Raw genomic sequence first — 26,283 nt, forward strand, 5'->3', positions numbered from 1 at the left:
CAGTTTTTAATCCATTTAATGGGTGCCACCATGTTCATTTCGTAGTGTTCTAGTTTCTTCATCAAAATGCTGCATTCACAAGTCAAATGCCTCACAAAATTCTAAGTATACCACATCAATGCTATTACCTTTATCAACCAAACGTAATCACATCAAAAAAAAAAAGATCTCAAGTTAGTTTGAGCCGATCTATTTTCTATAAACCCATGCTTTGCCATTAATTCTATTACCCTCCTTTCATTCTTTATTGATTGAGTTGGACATCTACCATTCTATTATTTTGCCTGGGATCAATGCCAGTCTCACAGACCTACAATTACCCAGGGTGAACTCTCTACCATTTTAAAATATTGGCACAACATTAGCATCCTTCCAGTCCTTTGGGACTTCCCCAGTGTATTAAGACTTTTCGAAAATCAGCATTAATGGGCTAGCAAGCTCCTCGGCCAGCTCTTTTAAAACTCCTAGATGCAAGTTATCTGAATCTGCTGCTTTAAAAGTAGCTGCTGTTAACATGCTGCTCCTTAGTTGCTGTTGGAATAGAAAGTATTTCTCACCATCATGTAACATGAATACATTATCTAGCATTTTCCCAAATGGAAAACAGAAATATTTATTGAACACGTTTTCCTTTTCTATGTTATTATTGTCAGCTCTACTATTTCCACCTAGTAATGGTCAAATACTATTTTTATGTTTCCTTTTGTTCTGAATATTCTTAAAGTATGTTTTTATTGTCCTTAACTCGGCTGGCCATAGATAATCTCCTTGTGTCCTTTTGCTTCCCTTAGCAATTTTCTACAGTTCCTAGCATCTCATTTATATTTCCCCTCATATGTTACGTATTGTATTTTTTTATATCTTCTTTCGCTTTTCCTCTAAGCCAGGTTGTTGTTCTTTCCCCCCACCAGTATAGCCTTCTTTCTTGCTTGGGGAATTTGGGCTTTTGGGGCATCTAGTAGAATGTTCTTATACAACTCCAAAATAGCATTCACAATTTTCTGATTAAATGCTTTCTCCCAGCTCATTGACTCGTCACTGTTTTCAGCTTTGTGAAACAGGCCAATTTAAAGTACAAGTGTAGATATAATTATATTGGTTTGGACATAATTCTGTTTGCACCTGACAAATGTAATCAAGTAATGATCACTGGCACCTAAGCAATGATCAATAAGCCCAAGATGCTTTTCCTTAATAATAAAATCAAATAAAATAATAATAAGACCTAGCTCTTGTCTAGTGCTTTTCATCACTAGACCGCAAAGTGTTTGACAAAGGTCAGTAAGATTATCCCCATTTTACTGATAGGGAAACTGAGGCAGAAAGCAGGGCAGTGACTTGCCCAAGGTCAGCCAGGAATCTTTCTCCTCTGGTTTCCACTCCAATGTCCCCGTTATAGGATTCCCAAGCAATTAATCACCCCATGAATGTGCTCCCTTTCCCCGAGCCCACAACTCACGGCTGACCTCACATGCCTCGAATGGTGTGTGATGCAGAACATGTCTGGTGGCCCCTGGACACATGTCCCTGCTGGTTTCTATCCGGCGGGGAGTCTCTGATGCAACACCAGCTGTGACGCCCTGCACAGTCAGTGCACGGAGGGGGTTTCTCTCCGTGCAGCTCCAGAGGGTGCCCACTGCTTTGCTCGCTCTCCAGTCGGGATTCCCAGATGAGGACTCTCGAGTTGGAGACACAATCCCATCATCATTTGGGATAAAGAGGCCGTCTGGGCACGAGCCGTTCCCTGGGGGTGGGAGACAGGGAACCTCAGGAATAGGAACTGCCCGCAGGTGTGTCACTGATAACCACTGCTCCCAGGACATGAAACCCAGAGCCCAACGCACAACATGCATCTGCTGAGGGGAGGAAATGGGCAAGGACAGCTAAGGGAACAGTGAAAGGAAGGCGCCAGAGTGACTCTCTCTTTCGAACATTAAGATCCTTTCTGGCTCAGTCACTAGCCCCAGGGCCGGATCAGGATTCTTCAGGGGAGGTTCTCTGGCCCGGGTGATTGAGGAGACCAGACTGGATGGGTGTAATGGTCCCTTCTGGCCTCAGGACTCTACATTTATATTTTGATTTATGGTTCCAGAATTCTCTGGTACTCAGGCGGTGAATCCCCCCAGGCAGAAAGGGGCTGCTCAGAGCCAAGGCAAACACTGCACATCTCCGGCCAAGACCTGCCTCCGCGGAGCTCACAAGAGGTGGCAGAGCTGGGGGTCCTCACACCGCTTTCCCAGGGTCCCAACATTTCACTTCATTCATCCACATGTTTGGAGGGGTTTTATCTCATCCCTCACCTGTGTAGATGCCTCTCAGGATCTCTGGTTCCTCGAGGTCCTGGGCAGCTGGGACAAAGGGCTCCTCTCCTCGCTCCAGGCAGGAGATGATGTCGGGCTTGTGAATAGGAATCCCTGCTCATGGGAAAGTCCGCAGGTAAGGTCCCAGCCTGCCAAATGTCTTAGCCATCATTGTTCCATTATTTTGACCCCAGCCACCCTTCCCGTGCCCACAAGGACGTGGGATAGGCACAGCTGGAGAAATACCACAGAAGCCTTCTGGGGAGGTGAAGTGTCTGAGAGGGGAGTTGATGTGCCCCTGTTAAGACACCAATGCCTCTGCTAAATACCACTGGACCCTCTATCTCCAACTCAGAGGGAAATCCAATCCCTGGATTGGCACTACTGTCCTTCCCCCTCTGGGGTCAAGTTACGATGGGGGGGCCACAAGTTAAAAGGGAGGACATGTGACCACCCTACGTCTCCCCTGCCAAGTGACCCTCCCCCCGCACAGTCCGGGGCCGCCGTGTTCTCCCCGCCCCACGCTACCTGCAGGGAGGGGCCCCGGGGGTTCTGTTCTTCTCTCCCTGTGCCTCCCCCTTCCCCCAGGCAAGTCCGACCCACTCTCCCTGGCAGCCAGGCAGGGAGCAGGACAGAGCCACGTCTGCCTGAGGGAGCCTGGCTGGGAGGCAGCCTGGGCTCGGCAGCCGGAGGGAGGGAGCAGGTCTCCGGCTCACTTGGCCCCTGTCTCTGCAGCATGGCCTGGATGGAGGGTGGTCCCTTCTCTCCCTGTGCCTCCCCCTTCCCCCAGGCAAGTCCGACCCACTCTCCCTGGCAGCCAGGCAGGGAGCAGGACAGAGGGCGGCCCTTTGTCACCCCAATTGCCAGGGAGAGAGGTGAACAAACCAGAGTCCTCCCTCCCTCCCCGCAGTCGAGCCCAGGCAGGGAGTGGGACTTTCTGAATATGGGTAGTAGGCAAGACACCCAGAAACCTCCTCTTCCAAGCACAATGCTGTGCTCGGCGAACACGTACTGGAGATCCTAATGACTGTAATCCACCCTCAAGCTGCATGGCTTCAGCCAGGCACCTGAAGGGGTCAGGAAGGATTTTCCCCCCACTGATGCTCAATCGTAATCTAGGGAATTTTTCCATCTTCCTCTGAAGCATCAGAGTTCTGGCCACAGCGAGAGACAGGATCTTGGTTGGGGTGGGCTGGTGGTTTGAGGTGATGCAGAGAATCCTCTCTCTAGACGCCCGGCTCCTCCCTCACTCACACACTCGGGGTCATACTGATGCTGGATTTGGGGTTGGGAAGGAATCTTCCCCTTGGTCAGATAGGCAAGGACTGTGGGGGGGAGGGGGTCACCTTCCACTGCAGCATGGGACGAGGGTCGCCTGCTCAGATCACCCTAACCAATTCCCTGCCATTGCAGGGGCCTCAGGTGCTGGTGACGCCTGGATCTCTCCTGTCCTCTGCCTTTGGTTCACAATAGTGGAGTGGCTCAAGGGCTTTAGTTTAACTGAAGTCACAGGGTTCAAAATAGGGGTACTGGGGTGACGTCAGGGCCTGTGACACACAGGAAGTCAGACTGGACGATCTGATGAACCCATCTGCCCTTAAAGGCTGTGAATCTAGGAAAGCTGTCCTGTCCCATCTCCTGCTGGCGTGGATCTGGGAGTGGGGGGTAACAGCCTCTCACACAGATTCTGGGGACTACAGAAGCTGAGCCCTAGGAAGTCTAAGGGATGATGAGAAAACCTGAGCCAAGGCCTAGAGAAGCAAATCCCTTACCGAGAGAGGCCACGTTCCCATAGTTCTCCAGCATCGTGTCCCGGTAGAGCTGCCGCTGGCTGTCGCCCAGAAGGGCCCACTCTGCCTCTGTGAAGTGCACAGCCACATCTGCAAACGTCACTGGCATCTGGAAGAACAAACGCCCCCTTCTCGGTGCCTGCCTCTCCCGGGCCTGCCCCGCTGCTCATCCGCGCATGGAGCAGCAGGGGCTCGCACCGCGTGTTCTGTGCAGCTTTGCTTTCTGTTGAGAGGGAAAAGGCAAGAGGCAGTGATGCCTTTGTGGCTCTGGCCTTGGATTCAAGACACCTGGGGCTCCCTCTAGCCCAGTGCCTGGTATCCAGTCTCTGACAGCAGCTTAGAAGAAGGTGCCCCAAACCCTACAGGAGACAGTTACGGGAGTCCTGCCCTCAGGGAAATTTCTCCTCTTCCCCAGTAGTTAGAGGGTAGTTCATGCCCTGAGACAGGAGGATTCTGGCCCTGTCCAAATCCTGGTTTGGGTTTAAATATTTATTATTGTAAGTGGACAAGACAGGCAGAGAAACAGTTCTACCGCAACAGAGAAAGCTGCCTTTCTAAGGGCTCAGATTATTCCGACTCTTATTCCAGAATAAACATGCCTTATTCCAAATTAGTTTAATTCACTTTGGGATTAAGCAAATTCAGAATAAAGCACATTTATTCCAGAATAAGAGCATCCATATGTCAAATTAATCTGAGATAGTTAATCCATTTAAATTCATACCTTACTTCATTCTGGATTAACATTTATGTGTAGACAAACCCTAAGGCCCAGGAACAGATTGTACCACTTTGGGGAGGAGAGTGTGTGACAGTCTATACTACTATGTTCACCCCTTTTACAGGACTATGACAAATTCTGTACAAAGTATGCCTTGTGAGGTATCATTTGAAAACTCATAATTTACTGACAATTATTGTCCTGGTAAAATATGTGTGTTATAAAGTTATAAGATTCTACTATATGATGTTACTAAGACATATTCAAAGTCGGGGGAGCAGTCACAAACCAGTTCCCCAGAGAGAAAAGGTTACCCGACACTTCAGCCAGGTGTCAAAAAAATCAAATAGAGCATCACCTGGAAAAGTCGCCATTCTTTGGTAGGAAAGAGGGTGTGTGTGTGTGTGTGGGGAAATCTACATCTTGATAAAGAAACAGCTGGGGGTTCCCCTCCACACAGACTTTCTGTTCTGAACATTAGCTGGAGATGATTCTCAAAGAAGAGAAAGAACGATAAGGGAGAGCAGATGCCCCAAATTATTCCTCCCTTTCTCTCTACCCACGGCACCCACAACATCTGGAGAACAAAGGAAACAGCTTTCGATTGGACGAGGGATCTTGACGGGAAGAAATTCAGCAAGTACGACTGCTGTAACCTGGTGAGAGAGACGGAGCTGGCAGAGTGGAGCTGGCTGGGGCTGGGCTGCTCCGCTTCCCGCCGCCGGTGAGTGCAGGGAGGTTGGGGAAAGGACGCCCCCCGCACTCACCGGTAGTGGGAAGCAGAGCAAGGCAGCCCCAGCCCGCTCCACTCTGCCAGCTCCCAGATGTGGTGCTCCGCTTCCTGCCGTCGGTGAGTGCGGGTAGGTTGGGGAAAGGACGCCCCCTCTGTACTCACCTGCAGCGGGAAGTGGAGTGCTGCGGTTGGGAGCTGGCGGAGTGGAGCAGACTGGGGCCCGGCTCCTCTGCTTCCGCCACTGCTGGTGAGTGTGTGGGGGATCCCTTCCCCTAAGCCCCCTCCCCCAAGTGACATGTCTGGGGTCGGGGCGAGGGAAGCAAAGTGGGCTACTCCTGGCCCCCCACTAATCCCCTGGGCCACTCTGAGACTGCGGGGTCCCCAAAAGTGCCCTCCCTCAGCTCCTTCCCCCCAGATCCTGGGTGGGGGGAAGCCCCTGACCGCCCCCGAGACCCTCTGCCCCTTATCAAACCCCTCGGCCCCAGCCTGGTCCGGCACCCTTTACACGCTGCTCAGAGCAGCGTGTCAGAGCTTTACCATGTTATATGCGAACTTGCGTTATATCGGGTCACGTTATATCGGGGTAGAGGTGTAGTTGTGCTTTTCTTTTATTTTCTTATAACCAATTCTGACTTTTATGCCTCATTACTTATATTCACTTAAAATCTTTGTGCAGTTAATAAACTTGTTTATTGTTTTATCTAAAACAGTGTGTTCAAACTGAGGTGTTTGGGAAACTCCATGTGGGATAACAGGACTTGCGCATATCATTTTCTATTAACAAAATGATGAGCTTTGTGTGAGCTTGTATTGTCCAGGAGAGGGCTAGGCAGTCCAAGACATACATTTCTTGGGACAGTCCAGGACTGGGAGTTTGCTGGTAGTGCTCTGCAGTGTAAATCAAAAGTGGCCAGATGCAGCACTCAGACACTATAAGTGGGGGTAACGTACATGCTGCAGGCTGTGTGAGAGCAGATCAGGAGTGCTAGCTCTCAAACAGTATAAAAGGCACCCCAGGTTGGAGAGCTGAAGTGACATAGATGTTCATCAGTCCAGATTGTATCCTGGATAATGTCACAGTGTCCCTGTATCCCGCCCCTGCCCTGGCAGCCGGAGGACTCACCTTCTTGCAGTGTCGAATGAGGTCTGTGCCGTGGCTAAATCCTTTCCCACACCCCGGGCAGCGGAAGGGACTTTCCCCCTTGTGGACCCTGCGGTGCGCTATCAGGTGCGAGTTCTGCCGGAATCGCCTCCCGCACTCAGCGCATTGATGGGGTTTCTCTCCAGTGTGCACTCGGTGATGGGCATGGAGGGAGGAGCTGTGCCGGAACCGCTTCCCGCACTCGGCGCACGAGTGGGACTTCTCTCCGGTGTGGATCCACTGGTGGGTGGCGAACGCGGAGTGGCCAGCAAAGCTTTTCCCGCATTCGGCGCACTGGTAGGGTCTCTCTCCAGTGTGGACCCGCTGGTGGGTGATCAGGTGCGAGCTCTGCCGGAATCTCCTCCCACACTCAGCGCATTGATGGGGTTTCTCTCCCATGTGCACTCTCCGGTGCGTGTTCAGGGAAGAGCTGTGCCGGAATCTCCGCCCGCACTCAGCACATTGATGGGGCTTCTCTCCTGTGTGGACTCTCCGGTGCGTGATCAGGTGGGAGCTGTGCCGGAAGCTCTTCCCACACTCAAGACACTGGTGGGGCTTCTCTCCCGTGTGCACTCTCTGGTGCGTATTGAGCGAGGACCTGTGCTTGAACCTCTTCCCACACTCGGCACATTGATGGGGTGTCTCTCCTGTATGAACTCTCCAGTGTGTAATAAGGTGTGAGCTGTGCCCAAAACTTTTCCCACATTGAGGACACTGATGGAGCTTCTCTTTTGGTTGGCTCTTTGGGTGGCCCCAGTCAGATTTACTCTGTCTCTTCCCTACTGTGTCTCCCTGCTGCCACCGTGTCCCGCTCGGACTCCCAGAGGAATCTTCTTTGCCAGGACCCTGGGAATCACGCTCTCTGAACCTTTCTGTTAATGCCATGAGCGATTCCACTGTCGTAGGAGTGTTCTGAGCTAGCCCGGCCTCCTCATTGTCAGCTCCCATCCCATTCTCATCTGCAAGAAAAACAGAATCCAGACACAAGTCATTCCCTGGGCTGTGGAGACAGACACATTTGGGAAAGGTTTGTAACCAATAAATCACTGATCATAAGAGCTTAAACCGAAGCGGTGAATCTCCCAATCCTTCCTTGGATGGAAGAGAGTACAGGGAGGGGATAGTACAAAGACAGAAAGCACCTTAACACTAGGAAGGGGCCTGGGGAGCAGCTGTCAGGGCTCCTACGCTTTGCCTCCTCATTTGCAGTTTTTAAAAAAAAAAATCTCAAATCGTGGCACTAATGGCCCCCTCCATGCAAAGGACCATTCCTTACCTTACCATAATTGCAGAACTTTGAAATGCTGTTGTCAAGGTGGGTTCGAGTGTAGGTGTGCAGGAGATGAGACCTGAACAGCCGTGGCCGTCATGGCCATGCATGCACCATGCACTTCCTTGCACTCCAATCTGAGAGCTCCATAAAGCGTGGAAAGGTGGTAACTGCCCCTTAGTTCCCTAATTCAGAATCCTGCAGGCAGAGGGCTCCAGACAAGCAGGGATGGAGGGTGGATCCACACTGATAACATCCCAGAGAACCAGTTACCGTCGGGTAAGTGACCATTCTCACTGCTTCAAAAACACATCAGTGTGAATCCTGCTGGAGGTGGCTGGCAAGCAGTGTTCCATCTGGAAGGGAGCTGATCTAGCTGAACTGTTCTCTGGTCCTTGGCATCTGACCCGCAGCTAGGTCAAGCGCAGAGTGCTTAACGAAGCTCAGGTGGTTACCCCGTGTCACTGCTTTGCAGATTTCAGATACAAGCAGATGATGTGGCTTGTCCTGCGGTGGAGTGAGCCTCAATGACTGGAGGGAGAGGCCCACCAGCCATCCGGCAATACATCGAGGTATGGATATCCTCTGGGGCAAAAGAGTCTGCCCTCTCAAAGCACTGGAGATGGCTATGAAGAGATAAGGAGATAGATGGTTTTGTTCTGTCAGTGTAGTGTCCCTGAAGTGTCCAGAGAGTGGGTTTGGGAAAGGACCACACATGAGCCGACAGACTAGTTCAGATGAAATGTTGAGACTACATTGGGGGTAAACTTCAGATGAGGTCTCAGCTTCACCTGATCCTTGTGACAGGCTGCGTGAGGAGGGTAAGCCATGAGAGAGTGAAGTTCACTGATGCTTCTAGCCAGTGTAAAGGTGTGACAGAATGTACCCCTGTATTCATTCATCCTACTGTAATAAACTTCGTACAAAGTATGGTTGTAAGGTATCATTTGAAAACTTGTAATTTGCTGGTCAGTATCATCTTGATAAAAAGCGTGTGGTAACACTGTATGTGAAGTTGTAAGATTCCACTGTGTGGTGTGAACAACACACGTTCCAAACCCACAGCCCTGCTCAAACTGAGGTTGGCAAACAGGTTTGTCTCAAACAAAGGAACAGGTGTTCTGCTTAATTTGCATTTAAGCAGTAAACAGAGTCATCAAGCAGGAAGGGAAACAAAGAAAGCTCAAATAGGAGAAAAAATGCAGCAAGGAACATCCTTCCACATAGATTATTTCCCTCCTGGTTTATGTGCCACCAGCAGAAACAGAAAACCTTGATATAATATATATTTTTGAAAAAGTTACGATAGGGATAATTACTCCAGGTAGGATAGGGGAGGCATTTTAGAACTCACTACTCAAAGAATTAAATTTAAGCATAAGAGAGAAATAAAATTATGAAATGCACAGACCAATCAAAAAACTAAACCAACAGCACCTTGAAAGAATAAAATTACACAGAATATATATGCACTGAAGGAAGTACCCAAGAAGTAACAACACAAGTATGTGTTAGGAGGTGAGTGTGAAAGAGAGAGAGAGAGAGTGAGAGTGAGGCACCTAGCATCGGCCACTGTCGGTCAAGAGGATAATGGCCTGTATGGACCTTTGGTCTGACCCAGTAGGGCCATTCTTATGTTTTTGTTCTTAATTCAGAGACAGAGAGTGTGTGTATGTGTAAGGCAGAGTTTGTGTGTGAGTGAGAGAGACAGAGACTGTGTTTGTGCGTGAGAGAGAGACAGTGTGTGTGAGACACAGACTGTGTGTGTGTGTGAGAGAGAGAGAGAGAGAGAGAGTGAGAGACCGTGGGGGTGGGGGGCGTGCTGGCTGCTGGGGAAGTCTATGAGAGATTGTGTACTGTGTCTTTAAGCACAGAGACACTTACCAGAAGGCTAGTTCAGATCACAGCAGCTCCTTCCTGCTCCTGAGTCCTGTCCCTCCTCCCCGCTCTGCAGAGATGGGGTACAAAGACAGAGGGAGAGGAACACCCTGACATCAGCACCTCCCTCCCTTCCCCCCCGTTCTGTACAGCCAGCAGGAGGGTCCCAGGGATCAGCTGGCCAGGGCTCCAAGGCAGAGGTCAGGAGCAGCGCAGCTGCAGAGCAGCGAGGGGAGGTGCACTTGAACTCACGTGCTGGATGTGCGCGGCTCTACTAATCAGTGTGCGGCACTTGATTGATTCTTGGGCAGCTGCACAGCTTAGACAGAACACTGCTCCTGGAGCCCAGCTGGAAATGACTCTCAAGAGAGGGGCTGAAACTATAAAAAAGAGGGTCAAATACACCAAGGCACCTCCCTTTCTCTCTCCCTTCCCATCATATTCAATGCATCTGAAACAACAAAGGAAGCCTTCGTTGGAGTCTGGGGGAGGGGTTCTAACCTGCAGAATTTGGCCAGTAAGACTGCAGACAGCATATGGTGAGAAACTGCTTGAATCTGATAGTTTGTTAAATTAGACATTAGGAAACATTTTATCTTTATTTTCCTTATAACCATTTCTGACTTTTATGCCTCATTACTTATATTCTTTGTAGTTAATAAACTTGTTTTATCATTTTTTCTAATCCAGTGTGTTTAAATTGAAGTGTCTGGGAATCTGCATTTGGGGTGGCAAGTTATGCGCGTATTATTTCTATTAAAGAAATAGCAGACTTAATATAATTTGTATTGTCCAGGAGAAGGCAGGGCAGTACAGGACATACATTTCTAGGGGGAAATTTAAGACTGGGGGTGTGTTGGGGTCACCTTGCAGGCTGCTGAGAACCAGGGCGTGACTTACTTACTGGAAGACTGTCTGAGAGCGGCCCAAGTGGGGGCTACTTCAGCCAAGCACTGTAAGACGCACAACATTACTGGGCTGGAGTGACAGAGCTGTTTATTAGTCTGGACCAGGGTCCCCAACACGGTGCCCACGGATGCCACGGCACCCGCGGGGGCATCTAAGTGTGCCTGCGTACTGGCCAGCGGATGAGCATCTGCTGAAATGCCATGGAAATTCAGTGGCATTTTGGCGGTGACGCCTCTGGATGACACCAAAATTAGGCAGCATTTCGGCAGTGATGCCTCTGGATGATGCCACTTTCCGCCAAAATGGCCACGGTCCTTCGTCTGGCACCCGCCAGACGAAAAAGGTTGGGGACCACTGGTCTGGACTGTCCGCTGGTACAGCACAGAAGATAAGAGCTTGGCTAGACATTTGTCAGTTTTTTGCCAGAAAAAGTTACTTCAACAATTTTATTTATGCTAAAACATGCCAATTTCAACGCAATGTCCCATGTAACAGAATTTCAATAACTTTTGTTTTTCATTGGGAAATTTCTTTCTACATTATTTCACATACACATACAGAAGTAGTGCATAATTAAAATGTCTCCTCTTTGTGTTGTAATTCGATAGTTTTACTCTTTGACACAAATCCAACGTCATGCTGCCTCGCATGGGACACAGCTTAGAGCGCCTATCTCGGGTCAGACTGCTGGAATACAGGGCATAGACCCCAGACTGGTGTATATGCTATCATAAGATTTCACCAAACCAGTAACAAATGTCTGCTTCCAAATACCCTACCAGTTATTATGGAGCCAGACAGACAGACCCCTTCAGGCCCTCTAGCCCTCGTGCACTACCCAGACAAACCAGACTTCTGTGATAAATTATGATTAAAACCAGAAATCACAGGTATTAGATTCTTCCAGTTCCAAAAAAACAGACACTCATCCCCGGTTAAAATCTATTTCAAATCTTACCCAAAAACCACGCCAACAGCCAATCCTTTAGTAAATTAAAAACTAAACATTTATTACTATAATAAAAGAAGAGAGTTATTAAAAGGTTCAAATGAATCATATACATTACAATTGATTTCAGAGTTTGTAGATCAGGATAACAGCAGTGATGTTAAATCTGCTAGCTTGCAGTAAGTCTCTCCTGATCACCCAAAAGACTAGGGGTTCTCAGTCCATTGTTCAAAGCTTCCCTTTGTTAGAACATATAGTCCACAGATGTGTAGTAGGAAAAAGTCTCCATTCATACCTTCAGCACATGTACGTGGAAAGTTACTGTCTCCAATATGGAGTCACGGATCACACGTCTTATGTGCCCTGTTGAAACACTGGGCCTCCACTGTCCATGTGCTCTCTGAGACATCCTCAGGAGGGGCCCATTGAAAGAGTTGATTCTTCTTGATGGCTTATCAACCATAGCTGGCTGGTCTTGATGTAAATCTGTCTTGTGGGTGTTACCCAGGAATACAAAATGTTTGAGATACAAACACATAGCAAAGATTCATAACTTCATATACAATGATAATACACTCATATAAACAGGGTAATAATACTTAGCAGACTATAACATTCCCGTTGATACTTTACAAGGCCTACTTTGTACAAGATCTATCGCAACTGTGTTGCATTTGTGTCTAAGTGTAAAACTATTTTGTTACAACACAAACAGGAGGCCTTTCGATTTAAAAAAGATACAACGTTTCAAGCAGTAATAAGCAGGAGTTGCCCGTAACAATTTAAAAAATAAAATTAAAATAAACAAGAATATTTCAATTATATTATGTCATGATATGACAGTAACATAACTAATCTATGTTGACCTCATACTGAGCAATAAAAACCATCGAGTCCCTGGAACAAAAGTATGAGAGAACTAATAAGGAACGAGTATTTGATAATGGGCTCTTCAGTCTGGCAGAGGAAGATAGAGGACAACTTTCTGATTTAGAAAGTTGAGGACACAACTAGGGAGTCATCCCTTTTGGATCTGGTTTTGACCAACATTGATGAATTAGTTGTGAATGCGAAGGTGGTCGGGAACTTGGGAGGAAGTGATCATGATCTGATGGAATTCAAGATCCTCAAGGAAAGGAAGACATGAAAACAGCAAAACAAGGAAACTGGACTTCAGAAAGGCAGATTTCAACCAACTCAGACAAATAGGAAAGATCAATTAGGAAAAAAAGGAGTCAAAGGGCAGGGCTGGCAGTTTCTAAAAGATGTAATCCTGAAGGCTCAACAGCAAGCTTCTCCAGTGCAAAGAAAATATAAGAAGAGCCACAGGAGACCAGTGTGGCTGCCCAAGGAGCTTTTTAGCTATTTGAAATCCAACAGGGATGCTTACAGGAAATGGAGGGGCATGTCACCAAGGATGTATATATGAGAATAGCATGAGCATATAGGGAAAAAAAACAGGAAAGCCAAGGCAAAGACCGAGTTACAGCTGGCAAGGAATATTAGCAACAACAAGAAGGGGTTCTACAAATTATCTCAGACAAAAAGAAAGATCAGTGATGGTGTGGGCCCACTCCTCATTGGAGAAGGTGAGCTGGTAATGGAAGAGGACAGGAAGGCAGAGCTGCTCAATGCCTACTTTCCTTCAGTCGTCACACAAAACATAATGTGACTGGATGACCAGTGAAGTTATCATAGACAATAAAGGGAAAGGAATGCAGGTTGGGATAAGTAAAGAACACGTCAGAGATCTTCTGACTCATCTGAATGAATTCAAGTCAGCAGGGCCTGAGGCTATTCACCTAGGGTGTTGAAGGAAAAAGCTGGAGAAATCTCAGAGCCACTGGCAATAATATTTGTAAACTCATGACAGGAGAGGTCCTGAAAACAGGAGAAGGGCTAATGTGGTTCCCATCTTTAAAGGGGCGGAAAGGAGGAACTGGGGAACTACAGACCACTCAGCCTGACCTTGATAGCTGGGATCTACTAGAGTAACGTATAAAACATTCCTTTTGCAAATACCCAGAGGCTGAAGGGGTGATGACTAGCAACCAGCCTGGATTTACTAAAAACAAATCATGTCAAACCAGCTTAATTTCTTTCTTCGACAGCGTAACTGGTTTGGTGGACATGGGGAATGCCGTGGATATAAGGCCTTTGACGCAGTCCCACATGACATTCTGATAAGTGAGCTGGAGAAATGCAGGCTCAGTAGAACTATCATTAAGTTAACACATAATTGGTTAAACAATAACAAACAGAGAAAAAGTGAGGAGGGATAGCTCAGTGGTTTCAGCATTAGCCTGCTAAACCCAGGATTGTGAACTCAATCCATTTAGAGATCTGAGGTAAAAATCTGTCTGGGGATTGGTCCTGCTTTGAGCAGGGGGTTGAACTAGATACCTCCTGAGGTCCCTTCCAACCCTGATATTCTATGAGGTCTCAAGCAGGGTTCCACAGGGATCTGTTCTGGGCCTGATGTTGTTTAACATCTTTTCTTTCTTAACGACCTGGATGTAGGACTAAAGAGCATACTGATCAAATCTGCAGATGACACAAAGCTAAGGAGAGTTGCAAACACTTTGGAGGATAGAGCTAAAATTCAAAGAGATCTTGATAAATTGGAGAACTGGGCTATAAACAACAAAATGAAATTCAACAAAGACAACTGTAAGGTGCTACGCTTAGGGAAGAAAAACCAATTGCACAAATACAGAATAGGGGATAACTGGTTTGGCAGCAGCACTGCTGAGAAGGACCTGGGAGTTGTGGTGGATCCCAATCTCAAAGTGAGTCAGCAATGCAATGCTGTTGCAAAAAAAACCAATGCAATTTTGGATTGCATTAACAGAGACAGAGCCTGCAAGTCATGGGAGGTGATAGTATCTCTCTACTAGGCGCTAGTTAGGCCTCAGCTGCAGTACTGTATCCAATTTTGGTCACCAATGTACAGAAAGGATGCAGAGAAACAAAGATGATCAGAGGGATGGAATGCAAAACAGATCAGCAAAGACTGAAGGAACTGGGTATGTTTAGTCTTGAAAAGAGGAGATTAAGAGGGGACATGATAGCGGTCTTCAAGTATTTGAAAGGCTGCAATAAAAAAGATGCGGAAAAATTATTCTCTCTTGCTAGAGGGCAGGACGAAGCACTGGGTTCAAACTACAGCACAGCAGTTTTAGACTTAGGCTTGGTCTACACTACAGGTAGGTTGACGTAAGGTCATTTACATTGAGCTAATTATGTCAGTGCCCACACTACAGCCTTCTCCTGCTGATGTCAGTGCCCTCCTCTACTGACATCATAACTTCACCTCCACGAGAGGCATAAGGCTTATATCGGTCTAGTTTGGGCGATGCAGTGTCCGTGTAGACACTGCGTTACTTATATGGGCTGTTGGCTGTCACTCTTGTCAATTTCACGGCCCCAGCTGTGAAACTTCCTAACTATAAGAACCACAGGCATCAATGTCTCCTGGTGCCGGTGGGTGCTCATGTCCTGCCCCCATTCCAACCCCTTCCTTCAAAGTCCCCGCCCCAACTCCGCCCCCTCCCTGCCCCTATTGGACTCCTTCCCCAAATCCTCGCCCTGGCCTCTCCTCTTCCCGAGCACACCGCATTCCTGCTCTTCCCCCCTCCCTCCCACAGCTTGTTACGCCATGAAACAGCTGTTTCGTGGCAGCAAGCACTAGGAGGAGAAGCAGGAACAGTGTGCTCAGGAGAGGAAGAGGCGACGGCAGAGGTGAGCTGGGAATGGGGGAGGGGGGGACAGGGCAGGGAGTCTGGCTGCCAGTGGGTGTAGAGCACCCACCAATTTTTCCCTGATGGGCCTCCAGCCCCAGAGTACTCACGATGTCGGCGTCTACGGTAAGAACAGTAGGACAACAGAACTGACTGCCTAGGAAAGTCGTGGAAGCTCCTTCACTGGAGGTTTTCAAAAAGAGGCTGGGTAGCCACCTGTCTTGGATGGTTTAGACATAAGAAATCCTACATCTTGGCAGGGGGGTTAGACTTGATGACCCTTGCAGTACCTTCTAATCCTGATCCTATAACTAGGGCCCTACCAAATTCACGTCCATTTTGGTCAATTTCACAGACATGGGATTTTAAAAAAAAAAATCACAAATTGCATGATTTCAGATATTTAAATCTGAAATTTCATAGTGTTGTAATTATAGGGGTCCTGACCCAAAAAGGAGCTGTGGGGGCATCACAAGGTTATTGGAGGGGGGTTGCAGTACTGCTACCCTTACTTCTGCGCTGCTGCTGGCAGCAGCGCTGCCTTCAGAGCTGGGCAGCCAGAGCGCGGCGGCTGCTGGTCGGGAGCCCAGCTCTGAAGGCAGAACCACTGCCAGCAGCAGCGCAGCAGTAAGGATGGCCTGGTATGGCATTGCCATCCTTCTGTGTTACTGCCTTCAGAGCTGGGCCTTCGGTCAGTAGCCACCAATCTCTGGCCACCCAGCTCTGCAGACCGCAGCGCAGAAGGAAGGGTCACATGGTATGGTATTGCCACCCTTACTTCTGACACCCCCTAAAACAGCCTTGCAACCCCCCCACAACCTCATTTTGGGACAGGACCCCCAGTTTGAGAAACGGTCTCCCCTGTGAAATCTGTGCACTATAGGGTAAAAGCACACAAAAGACCAGATTTCAGTCTGTGACGCGTTTTTCATGGCTGTGAATTTGGTAGGGCCCTATCTATAACACAAGTCAAGAGGTGGAAGTTGAAGCTAGAAAAATTCAGACTGGAAATAAGATATATATATATTTTTAAACAGTGAGGGTAGTTAGCCACTGGAGCAATTCACCAAAGATCACGCTGGATTCTCCGTCACTGGCAATTTTATAATCCAGATGGAAAATTGTTCTAAAAGAGCTGCTCTAGGAATTATTTGGGGAAGTTCTCTGGGCCACGTTATACAGGAGATCAAAATAAATGACAACAATGGTCCCTTCTGGCCTTCCCATCTATTAATCTATGTCAGTAGCAATAGCACACATTACTGCTGATAGGTCATGAAATCACATCAAAATAATCAAAATATAAAAATGAAAAAAAACAAAATTAGAATTAAAATTTTAAAATTCCAAAGTGAAATTCTGAATTTTTCCAACACACATTTTCTCCCCAAAGAGAATTTTTCAAAACTTTTTGAACTGCCATTTTGAGGAATAAATTCTCAGGGAAGATTTCCTTGCTTTGCACAACTCTTGCACCAGTAGGGAGCAGTCTGTGTCCATGCCACTCAACCAACCAACATCCAGGCTGGTAGATGCAATTATTTCAGATCTAGAGGGAATGTCTGACCGTGAGCCTGCAACAATATGTCCAGACAACCTGGAAGTGGGAGACTGAACACATATCTGGAGCAGGCCCACTAGCCAGAACAGCCTTGTCCGTTAAGAAGACCTCCATCACTGACCACTTGTGGTTGGGAATGAATCATCTGCTTGGGAAATCTGCCAGACTGTTGCTGACTGCTGGAAGATAAAGTACATTGTAGATGTCTGGTTTGTTAGTATCAGCACTGTGGTATGGCACAGAACAGGCTGGAATGCCATGCAAGCTAAGAGCCATGTCCTTTCCGGAGCAGGTCCCTTAAATCTACAGGGGATTCAGTCAGGCTCCCCAACCAGTTCCTGAGGCATCAATGACTAGCATTACCTCCAGAGGGCGTATGTGTAGGAGAATGGCCTTCTTCAAACAATTCTGGGGTCTAACCACCAATTCAAGACATGTGGGGGAACAACTTTTGCTCATGCTGTGCTTAGTAGGAGAATAGGCAAATCTCATCCAGGCCTGCAATGGCCTCGAGTGAAGACTGCCAAGCAGCATCACATATATGCAGGCTGCCATACGTTCGCTTTCAAGTAAGACCCTAAGGAACCACATGTTGATTTTAATTAAGTAATGCTATACATGTTTCTTCTCTGTAAGACCAAGCAAATTGGACCAAAAGCCACAAACAATAACTTTAAGTAATTGCTTTTGATGTTTTATACTAGTCCCTTTCAAACCAAACACTCAAAATAGCCAAGACCTCACTTATAAGAGTGCCCTAAGACAAGTGCATCCATACTCCTTGGAGAACTACTTCAAGTGTGATAAACATATTAGAGATACTAAAGAACTGATTGCTGATAAAAATATGTGATAAGAAATCTTAGCGATTTGTAGTGTTCTATACTATAACTGCTTGACCTCAACGCTGTTCATGTAAATCATTTGCAGGAGAGTCCGGTTTATTCAGTACCTGCCTAGAACGTCTGATATCTGAACTTAATCTATAAAATTATTGATTGCATATCTATGTGGTTCTTGATGAATTAATGAATTTGTTGATTGGTTAAGAATAACTAAGTGCCCTGATTGAAAAGTACTGTACATGGTAACTTAGGAAACCCTAGACTCAATGAAAGGGGGTTATCATTATTAAATTCCATTAAAATATTGGCTATAATATTTATCAAATTGGCAAATCTAATTGGTTAGATTTCAGCTTTAACACCTACCTGCCACCTCAGCAAAGCCATAAAATTGGCCCCTTTCATATGTAATGACCGGGCTCCCTAGGTACTTCCTGTGAGCTGGGTGGATGGCAGCATGAAGTACGAATCCCATAAGTATTATTATAATTTGTTTTATGGTAGCCCCTAGATGCTGTAGTCATGGACCAAGACCACACCGTGATAGAGCCACGAATCAATCTTGAGCCTCAAAGGATGGGCTGATGAAGGCAAGTGTTACACCATCCTGAATCTTCTCTGGTCTAGGGTAGGACAAAGACCTCCCCTTTCTTCTTCAGGATAAGATAATACCAGGAATAGCAGCTTCTTCCCCTGTACTCCTGAGGTACTTCCTCTATGGCTTCTAGATAAACCAGGAAGCAACCTGTTGGGTTTTTCCCCCCCAGTATTCTTATGAGATGGGTCCCTGAAGGACAGGGAAAGGGGCAGAGGTTGGAATTGGACAGGGTGGCCACAGGCAATTACATCTGGTATCCATCTGTCTGTTGCTATGGCAGCCCAAACTCAATGGAATGGGGAAAAGTGACATCCAAAGGAGGGGTTAACTCTCCAGTGGTGTAAATGTGGCACTCAACTCTCATTGCAAACCTGTTGCCTGGTACCAAGTGTGAAGTGGCCAATGCTAGATGGCCATGAGGGTGTCCGCCTGAAGTATCCTCGTCACTTCTGTGGTAGATATTTGGAGGGTCTATTCTAAGTAGGATGCCGTCAGTCAAGGCTACCCCAGGTATTTATAAGGTTTATAGTTTGAGACTGGAGTGTAAATTTGTAGTGAGAGCAATGTGGCCCTCTAGTCCTTGAGGGAGTGGAGAGCAACATCTGCACACACACTAAATAATTCATGGCATCAAACAGCAGATCTTCAATTGCCTGCAGTACCTCTTTAGGGAGGCCGGCAGCTTGCAACCACAAGGCTCTCCTGATGGTCCCAGCAGTGGCCATGGACCTAGCTGCTGTGTCTGATGTGTCTACAGTGGCCTGGAGGGACAATCTGGCCTGAGCTGACCTACCATAATAATATCCTTGAACTCCTGGGAGATTCAAGATAAATGGGGTGACCCTTTCCCAGCTTAGGCAATTGTACTTTGCCAAGAAGGCTTGAGTCATAGAGGAAAGAGTAGCATAAAAACCCTCATTGGCAGCTGTACTGAATTGCCTTACCTGTAAGGCAGGGGTTCTCAAACTGGGGGTCAGGACCCCTCAGGGGGTTGTGAGGTTATTACATGGGGCATCGCGAGCTGTCAGCCTCCACCCCAAACCCCGCTTTGCCTCCAACATTTATAATGCTGTTAAATATATAAAAAAGTGTTTTTAATGTATAAGGGGGGGTCGCACTCAGAGGTTTGCTATGTGAAAGAGGTCACCAGTACAAAAGTCTTAGAACCCCTGCTGTAAGGAATTAAACAGTTCAGATAACCTGGCACCTGATCAGAAGGACCAATGAGGGAAGAAGATACTTTCAAATCTGGGGGGAAGAATTTGTTTGTTGTTCTCTTTGTTTTGTTCCATCTCTGGACAGAGAGAGAAGCCAAACAGGTACAACATCTCCTGAAAATATACCTAGAATAATCCATCTAAAAAACCACAGAAATTGTAGGTAGGCCAAGGAAATGCATTAGGTTATCTTTTGTTTTAGCTTGTAATTTTTTCCTATGCTACAGAGGTGGTTTTATTCCTGTTTTTGTAACTGTGAAGCTGAGTCTAGAGAGGAACGCTCTGTGTTTTAAATCTTTTTATGACCCTGTAAAGGTACCTTCCATTCTGATTTTGCAGGTGTGATTCTTTTACTTTTTTCTTTAGAATAAAGTTCTTCTTTTAAGAACCTGATTGTCTTCAGGACACTGAAAATCAAAGGATCTGGTCTGTGTTCACATTAGTTTCAAGCCTCCCCAGGACAGGGGGTGAAGGGGCTTGCAGGGATATTTTGGGGGGATAAGGATTCCATGTGACCCTTCCCTGAATTTTTGTGCAAATCACTTGGTGGCAGCAGCAATACCGTCCAAGGACAAGAAAAGGAATTTGTGCCTGGGGGAAGTTTTAACCTAAGCTGGTAGAAAATAATCTTAGGGGGTCTTTCATGTGAGTCCCCACATCTATATCCCAGAGTTCAGAGTGCGTGTGAGGGAACCCCTGACAGCGTGGCAGTTTGAAATATGAAGTTGGAGTGAGGCAGAGCTACGCTCCTTCCTCCCAAAAAGGTCTAAGTTGTTTTGGAGCCTCACCTTGGGGGGTACTTTTTGTTTGTTTTGATTTTTCATGAATAGCAGATACAACCAGTGAGCCTAGTGCTGGATGTAATAATCCTGGCCTTGGCACTAGCACCTGCTTCAGTTTTGACCAACGGGGTAATGTTAGGGCCTGCATATGTAACACCGCAGCATAGAATGCTGTCCTAGACGGAGAGACAGTCAACAAGAGGGCAGCTCAAGCTGGATAGGGGGCTCAGAATCTGCCATCGAATAGGCAGTGGGAAGGCACTTCAAGAAGCAGGAGGGAAAGAGAGACTGCACTGAGCCAAACAGGAGATTTGCTGAGGAAGCTGGACCACGAAAGGCAGTGTACAAGGAGCCTGGCCACGAGGGGCACAGAGCGTATGGCCAGTGAGGTGATCACTGAAACACTGACAGAAGGATACAGTTTGGGTGCCTGGGAAGGGGTATGGCCCTGTAGCTGAGGAGCAGGTGCATCTGTTGGAAACAGATGCAGCCATCGTAGCATCGAAGTAATGGAGCATCAAAAGCCAGAAAGAGGAAAAGATGGGACAGCTGGGGTGAAGCTGGACTTTGCAGCCAGGGAGAGGAGTCGTCAATTCCCTCTTGGGGTGACACAGCGTGATGTAAAAAAAACAACCCTTTTTTTACTGTGATGGTAATTTAAAGTTTATTATTTTCCTGAGCAAGTATCTGATGCTATTTTACATTATTTATATTATATTATTAGTGTTCCTGCCAACTTTCTGGGATTTTTCAGTTGGACAGGTTAAAATTTAAGGTAACCTCCAGCGTGTTGGTTTGCCTCTGCTCGCCTCACAGTAGGCACAGTCTAGCTGTGGCCCGGTCACTGCATTGTGTGCATAACGTACCGTTCAAAACCCTTTTGTGGCACCTTGTGGTGCCTTTCTGCTTGTTTGGCTGTGGGCGAGTGTTGTCGCAGTGACTTTGTGACTTCTAGGATACTATCGTTAATCGGAAGAGTGACTCTGGCCAGTGTAGCTGAGCACAGGTTGTCAAACAGAATATGCGCCTCTTCCTCTACCACAGAGGTTTCTGTATCCAGGGTCTGTGCAGTTCTGGAAAGCAGGCCCTGGAAAGCCCTGAAGTTGTCCAGAGCTGATGTTGGCAGAGATGACAGCTTCATGTGGACATGAAGAGAGGGTGCCCCCATTCAGATGCACTCACCTCAACTCCCTGCTTCTGTTTTCCCAAGACAGATGACGGCAATCTGACTTTGCATAGGCGAACCTTAATCTTCTCTTTCTAGGATGGGAAGAACAACTCCCGGAGGCATGGGATGGGGGTCCCCAGTACATCCATGGCAGCATGTTATATAGAAATGGCTGGCTTGCTTGTGGTTGGCCAGTCCACTGCCACCCACAGAGAGGTTGGAGGGACAAGCCTCTAATCCATTCTACAGAGTCTTTCCTTGTTTTCAGAGGAAAGGGTTCTCTGCTAGAGATCAGCAAGAATGAGTGCCCTGGAGATAGGGGTGATGAAGAAATGTCCTCAACGATTGGTGCCAACTTGTACGGCAATTTCAGTGCTGTGATGGGAACATGCATTGGTGCCAATCGAGGCAGTGGTACCTGGGACATCATCAGTACTGGTTCCTCTAATAACGAGTCCGCAGATTCCATTCACACCTGTGTTGCTGACATCAGTACCAGTCCTATGGATGGTGTTAAGATCAGTACTGGGACATGTTTCTCCAGAGCCAAGCTTATGATTGAGAGAGGATCACTGGCCTTTGCAACTGTAGAGAGCTTAGCAGTCTTCTCCCTGGAGGGCTGATCCTTGTCTCCACCTCTCCTTATGGAAGGACGCTGAGTGGTTCCTGGATCCGTGTCTGCCTCGGTGTTCTGACACCCCTCATTTCTTGGTGCTGGATTTGAATCCAGGGTCACAAATGCAGAGGTCACTAGTGCTGAGTCTTCCTCTGGTATCAACTCCTTGTCCACATTTGTTTTAGCGGTGGTGCGCCAGCTAGTATGGGAACTAGCAGAGGATGACTTCATGGGAGCCTGGTATGATCTAGAGGAAGATCCTCTCTCTTCTGGAACTGAGATGATCCATATGGATTTCTCCAGCAGGTAAAACTCGAGGCAGCTGTCATGGGATTTTCATACTCACACTGAGCATCAGCCAGGGATATGTATTTCCCTGAGGCACAAAAGATGGGCTGTGGCTGTCAGCTAACAGGATGAGTCCCTCACAGGATGGACAGGCCTTGTAGCCCAAAGCCGCAAGTCTGCCATTAGATGCAGACAGGGCTTTTTTTGTTTGTTTTGTTTTTTAAATAATCAGAACGAAAGAGTAAAACAAAATTCAAATAGTTAACATAAGACAAAATACAGGATAGGTCTTGATCCAAAGAGAGCTCAGAGAAAAACTGTTACAGGATAGCAGGCGAACTCCACAGCTCTTTCTCGCTGCCACAGGTGGGAAGAGGGAACTGAGGAACAATTGCAGCCACTTTACCCTTTATGATCTCAGAAGTGCACAGGGCATATGCAACCCCTACAGATGCTGCTGTCCAAGATATTCGGAGCTCACTGAGAGGGCTACACACAGAGGCCAGTGCTGAGCTGGTGATCCAAGGGGGACAGACTCAGCCCAGGGAGCAGCACCATCCCTGGGTCATTGGCAGGGAGCCCTGCGCCGCCCCTCGGTCACTGCACAGCCACTGCCGAGACTACCAGTATCCCCCTGGGCCTTGCCCCATGCCGACCTACCCCTGGGCCCCTGCCTCCTCCCCTACCAACCCTACACCTGGGCTGGGCCCCGTCCAGCCCCTATCCCTTCTGCCCCTGCCCCTACCCTTGAGCCCATGCCAACCCCTATCCCCACATGCCACCACCTGCCTGAACCCCACCTCCTGCCTGCCCCATCCATACCTGCTCCTACCACTGAGCCCCTGTGAACCCCTATCCCCATATGTCAAAACCTGCCCCTAACCCCACCTCCTACCTGCCCCTATCCATACCTGCTCCTACCCTTGAGCCCCTGCTAGCCCTTATCCCCACATGGCCCTACCCCTAACCTCATCTCCTGCCTGTCCCTATCCCCCACCTACTCCTACTCCATAGCCCCTAAACCCTATTCCCATGTGCCCCTGCCTGCCCCTAATCCCACCAGCCTCTGCCCCAACCTCATCTCCTGCCTGCCCCTATTCCCACTTACACCTACCTCATAGCCCCTGCCAGCCCCTATATCCTATCCCCACATGCCCCTACCTACCTCTGCCCCTAACCCCACCAATGCCTGCCCCATCCCCACCTGCTGTTACCCCTGAGCCTCTGCCAGCCCCTACCTGCCCCATTCCCACCTACTCCGAGTACTAACCCATAGCCCCTACCAGCCCCTATCCGCTAATGTCTCTGCCTATGCCTCCTCCTACTCCTGCCTGCCCCATCCCCACCTACTCCGAGTCCTATCCCATAGCCCCTATCCCCAAATGCCCGTGCCTGCCCCTAATCCCCCCTGCCCCTATCTCCACCTACTCCTACCCCATAGCCCCTGCCAGCCCTATCCCCTATTCCCATGTGCCCCTGCTGGCCCCTAATCCCACTGGCCTCTGCCCCAACCTCATCTCCTGCCTGCCCCTATCCCCACCTACTCCTACCCCATAGCCCCTGCCAGCCCCTATACCCTATTCTCATGTGCCCCTGCCTGCCCCTAATCCCACCAGCCTCTGTCCCAACCTCATCTCCTACCTGCCCCATCCCCACCTACTCCTACCCCATAGCTCTGCCAGCCCTTATATTTACCCCACATTCCCCTGCCTGCCCAATCCCCCCTGCCCCTACCCCATAAACCCCCGCCAGCCCCTATATCCTATCCCCACATGCCCCCACCTACCCTGGCCCCTAACCCTCACCCATTGCCTGCCCATCCCCACCTTGCTGTTACCCCTGGCCATCTACCAGCCTAGCCCTAATGCCCTTGCCTCCCCCTCCCCCTGGCTGCTCCATCCCCACCTACTCGAGTCCTACTCCATAGCCCTATCCCCACATGCCCCTGCCTGTCCCAATCCCCACCTACTCCTCCCCATAGCCCCTGCAGCCCCTATACCCTAATGCCTCTCCTGCCCTAATCCCCCCTGCCCCTATCCCCACCTACTTCCTACCCACTAGCTCCTGCCAGCCACCTATTTACCCTAATGCCTCTTGCCTGCCCCTGAATTCCCCCCACCCCTATCCCCACTACTCCTACCCCATAGCCCCTGCCAGCCCCTCCCTATTCCCATTGTGCCCGCCTGCCCCTAATGCCTCTGCCTCCTCCTCCCTGCATGCCCCATCCCCCACCTACTGTGAGTCCTATTCCCATAGCCCCTATACCCTATCCCACATTGCCCTGTCCTACCCCAATCCCCCTGCCCCATCCCCACCTACTCGCTACCAATAGCCCCAATCCCCTATGCCCCTGCTGCCCCAATCCCCCTGCCCCTATCCCCACCTACTCCTACCTATAGCCCTGCCGGCCCTATCCCCTAATTTCCATGTGCCCCTGCCTTGCCCCTAATCCCACGCCTCTGCCCAACCCATTCCTGCTTGCCCTATCTCCCACCTACTCCTACCCCTTTAGCCCTATATTCCTATCCCCCATACCCCTACCTACCCTGCCTAACCCCACCAATGCCTGCCCCATCCCCATCTGCTGCTACTCCATAGCCCCTACCAGCCCTAATGCCTCTGCTCCCCCTGCTGCCTTGCCCATCCCCAACCTGGTCCGAGTCCTTACCCATAGCCCCTATCCCCACATGGCCCTTGGCGCCCTCCCCCAATCCCCCCCGCCTCTCTCCACCTACTCCTACCCCATTTAGTCCCTGCCAACCCTATCCCCTATTCCATGTGCCCCTGCCTGCACCTAATTCCATCAGCCTCTGGCCCCAACCTCATCTCCTGCCTGCCCCAATCCCCCCCTACTCTACCCCATAGCCCCTGCCCAGCCCTTATATCCTATCCGCCCCCGCCCGCCCCACTCCCCCCCTGCCCTACCATAGCCCCTGCCAGCTCTATATCTATCCCCACATTGCCCCTACCTACCCCTGCCCCTACCCACCCATGCCTGCCCCATCCCCACTGCTGTTACCTCCTGAGCTCTGCAGGCCCTAATGCCCCTGTCTTCCCCTGCCCCTCCCCAGCCACACCTGCCCCTCTCTACCCCGCCCCGCCCCTTGGCCCACCGCACGTCACCTCCATCGCTGCTCGTGACTCACGCTGCCGCGCACCGCAGCCCCGGCCGCTCTCTCACCTGCGCGAGGGCCCGCGCGGCGGCCGGCTCCATGCTGCTGGGCAGGGGGGCTCCCCGCCTCGGCCCCAATTGCCACGCGTCCTGTCTTCGGATCCAGCTCCCGATTGGAGAGACCGGCTGCCCAGTCAGGTCAGTCGGGGCGCGGGCTTAGCCCGCCTCTCGCGGCTCTTAAAGGGGCAGACGGACTCTCCGTAGCGGACCTGCTCCTCCCCTCGCACCCAGACCCCCAAGTCCCTCCTTCTGCCATTGCCTCCCCCACAGCACCCAGAAACTCCCCCCACATTGCCCCTCCCCCACAATCCCCAAATACCAACAGCCCAAGATCACTCACACCCTCCCAGCTCTGACCCTGCGCCTCTGCCAAGGAGGCCAGTACCCTGCACCACCCCCAACTCTCTCTACACCCCACTTCCCCCATGCACCCAACCCTCCTCTACAGCCCACTTCCCCCATGCACCCAACCCTCCTCTACACCCCAACTTCTCCATGGCACCCAAACTCTCCTATACGCCCAACTTCCCCCATGCCACCAACTCTCCTCTACGCCCCAACTCCTCCATGCACCCAACTCTCCTCTACACCCCAACTTCCTCCAT

The 26,283-nt window shown here is 49.3% G+C and overlaps 1 protein-coding gene across 4 annotated transcripts; it reads right to left on the bottom strand.

Moving 5' to 3' along the window:
* LOC116835304 (uncharacterized) lies at positions 1–25,746 on the bottom strand. Of its 4 annotated transcripts, XM_075071435.1 has the most exons (7): positions 25,688–25,746; positions 10,086–10,213; positions 7,962–8,763; positions 6,668–7,644; positions 4,073–4,199; positions 2,301–2,414; positions 1–1,744 (listed from the first exon to the last, which is right to left on the bottom strand). In XM_075071435.1, the coding sequence occupies exons 4-7, from the start codon at positions 7,631–7,633 to the stop codon at positions 1,413–1,415; spliced, it is 1,539 nt and encodes a 512-aa protein (XP_074927536.1). In that variant the 5' UTR covers positions 7,634–7,644; positions 7,962–8,763; positions 10,086–10,213; positions 25,688–25,746; the 3' UTR covers positions 1–1,412. The 4 variants fall into 4 exon arrangements, with proteins under 4 accessions (XP_074927536.1, XP_074927535.1, XP_074927537.1 ...); XM_075071434.1 differs by lacking the exon at positions 7,962–8,763; XM_075071436.1 differs by lacking the exons at positions 7,962–8,763; positions 25,688–25,746 and adding an exon at positions 11,987–12,320.
* Positions 25,747–26,283: the final 537 nt, after the last annotated feature.

This window comes from Chelonoidis abingdonii, chromosome 11, assembly GCF_003597395.2.
Source record: "Chelonoidis abingdonii isolate Lonesome George chromosome 11, CheloAbing_2.0, whole genome shotgun sequence".
Taxonomy (NCBI): domain Eukaryota; kingdom Metazoa; phylum Chordata; order Testudines; family Testudinidae; genus Chelonoidis; species Chelonoidis abingdonii.

What these genes read in the sequence shown, in the direction of transcription:
- LOC116835304 (XM_075071434.1), bottom strand. Translation starts at nt 7,633, where the DNA reads ATGGGAGCTGACAATGAGGAGGCCGGGCTAGCTCAGAACACTCCTACG. An exon ending in TCATTCGACACTGCAAGAAG is followed by an intron (nt 4,200 to 6,667) that starts GTGAGTCCTCCG and finishes TTGTTCTTCCAG; the next exon opens with ATGCCAGTGACGTTTGCAGA. An exon ending in CCTGAGAGGCATCTACACAG is followed by an intron (nt 1,745 to 2,300) that starts GTGAGGGATGAG and finishes TCCCACCCCCAG; the next exon opens with GGAACGGCTCGTGCCCAGAC.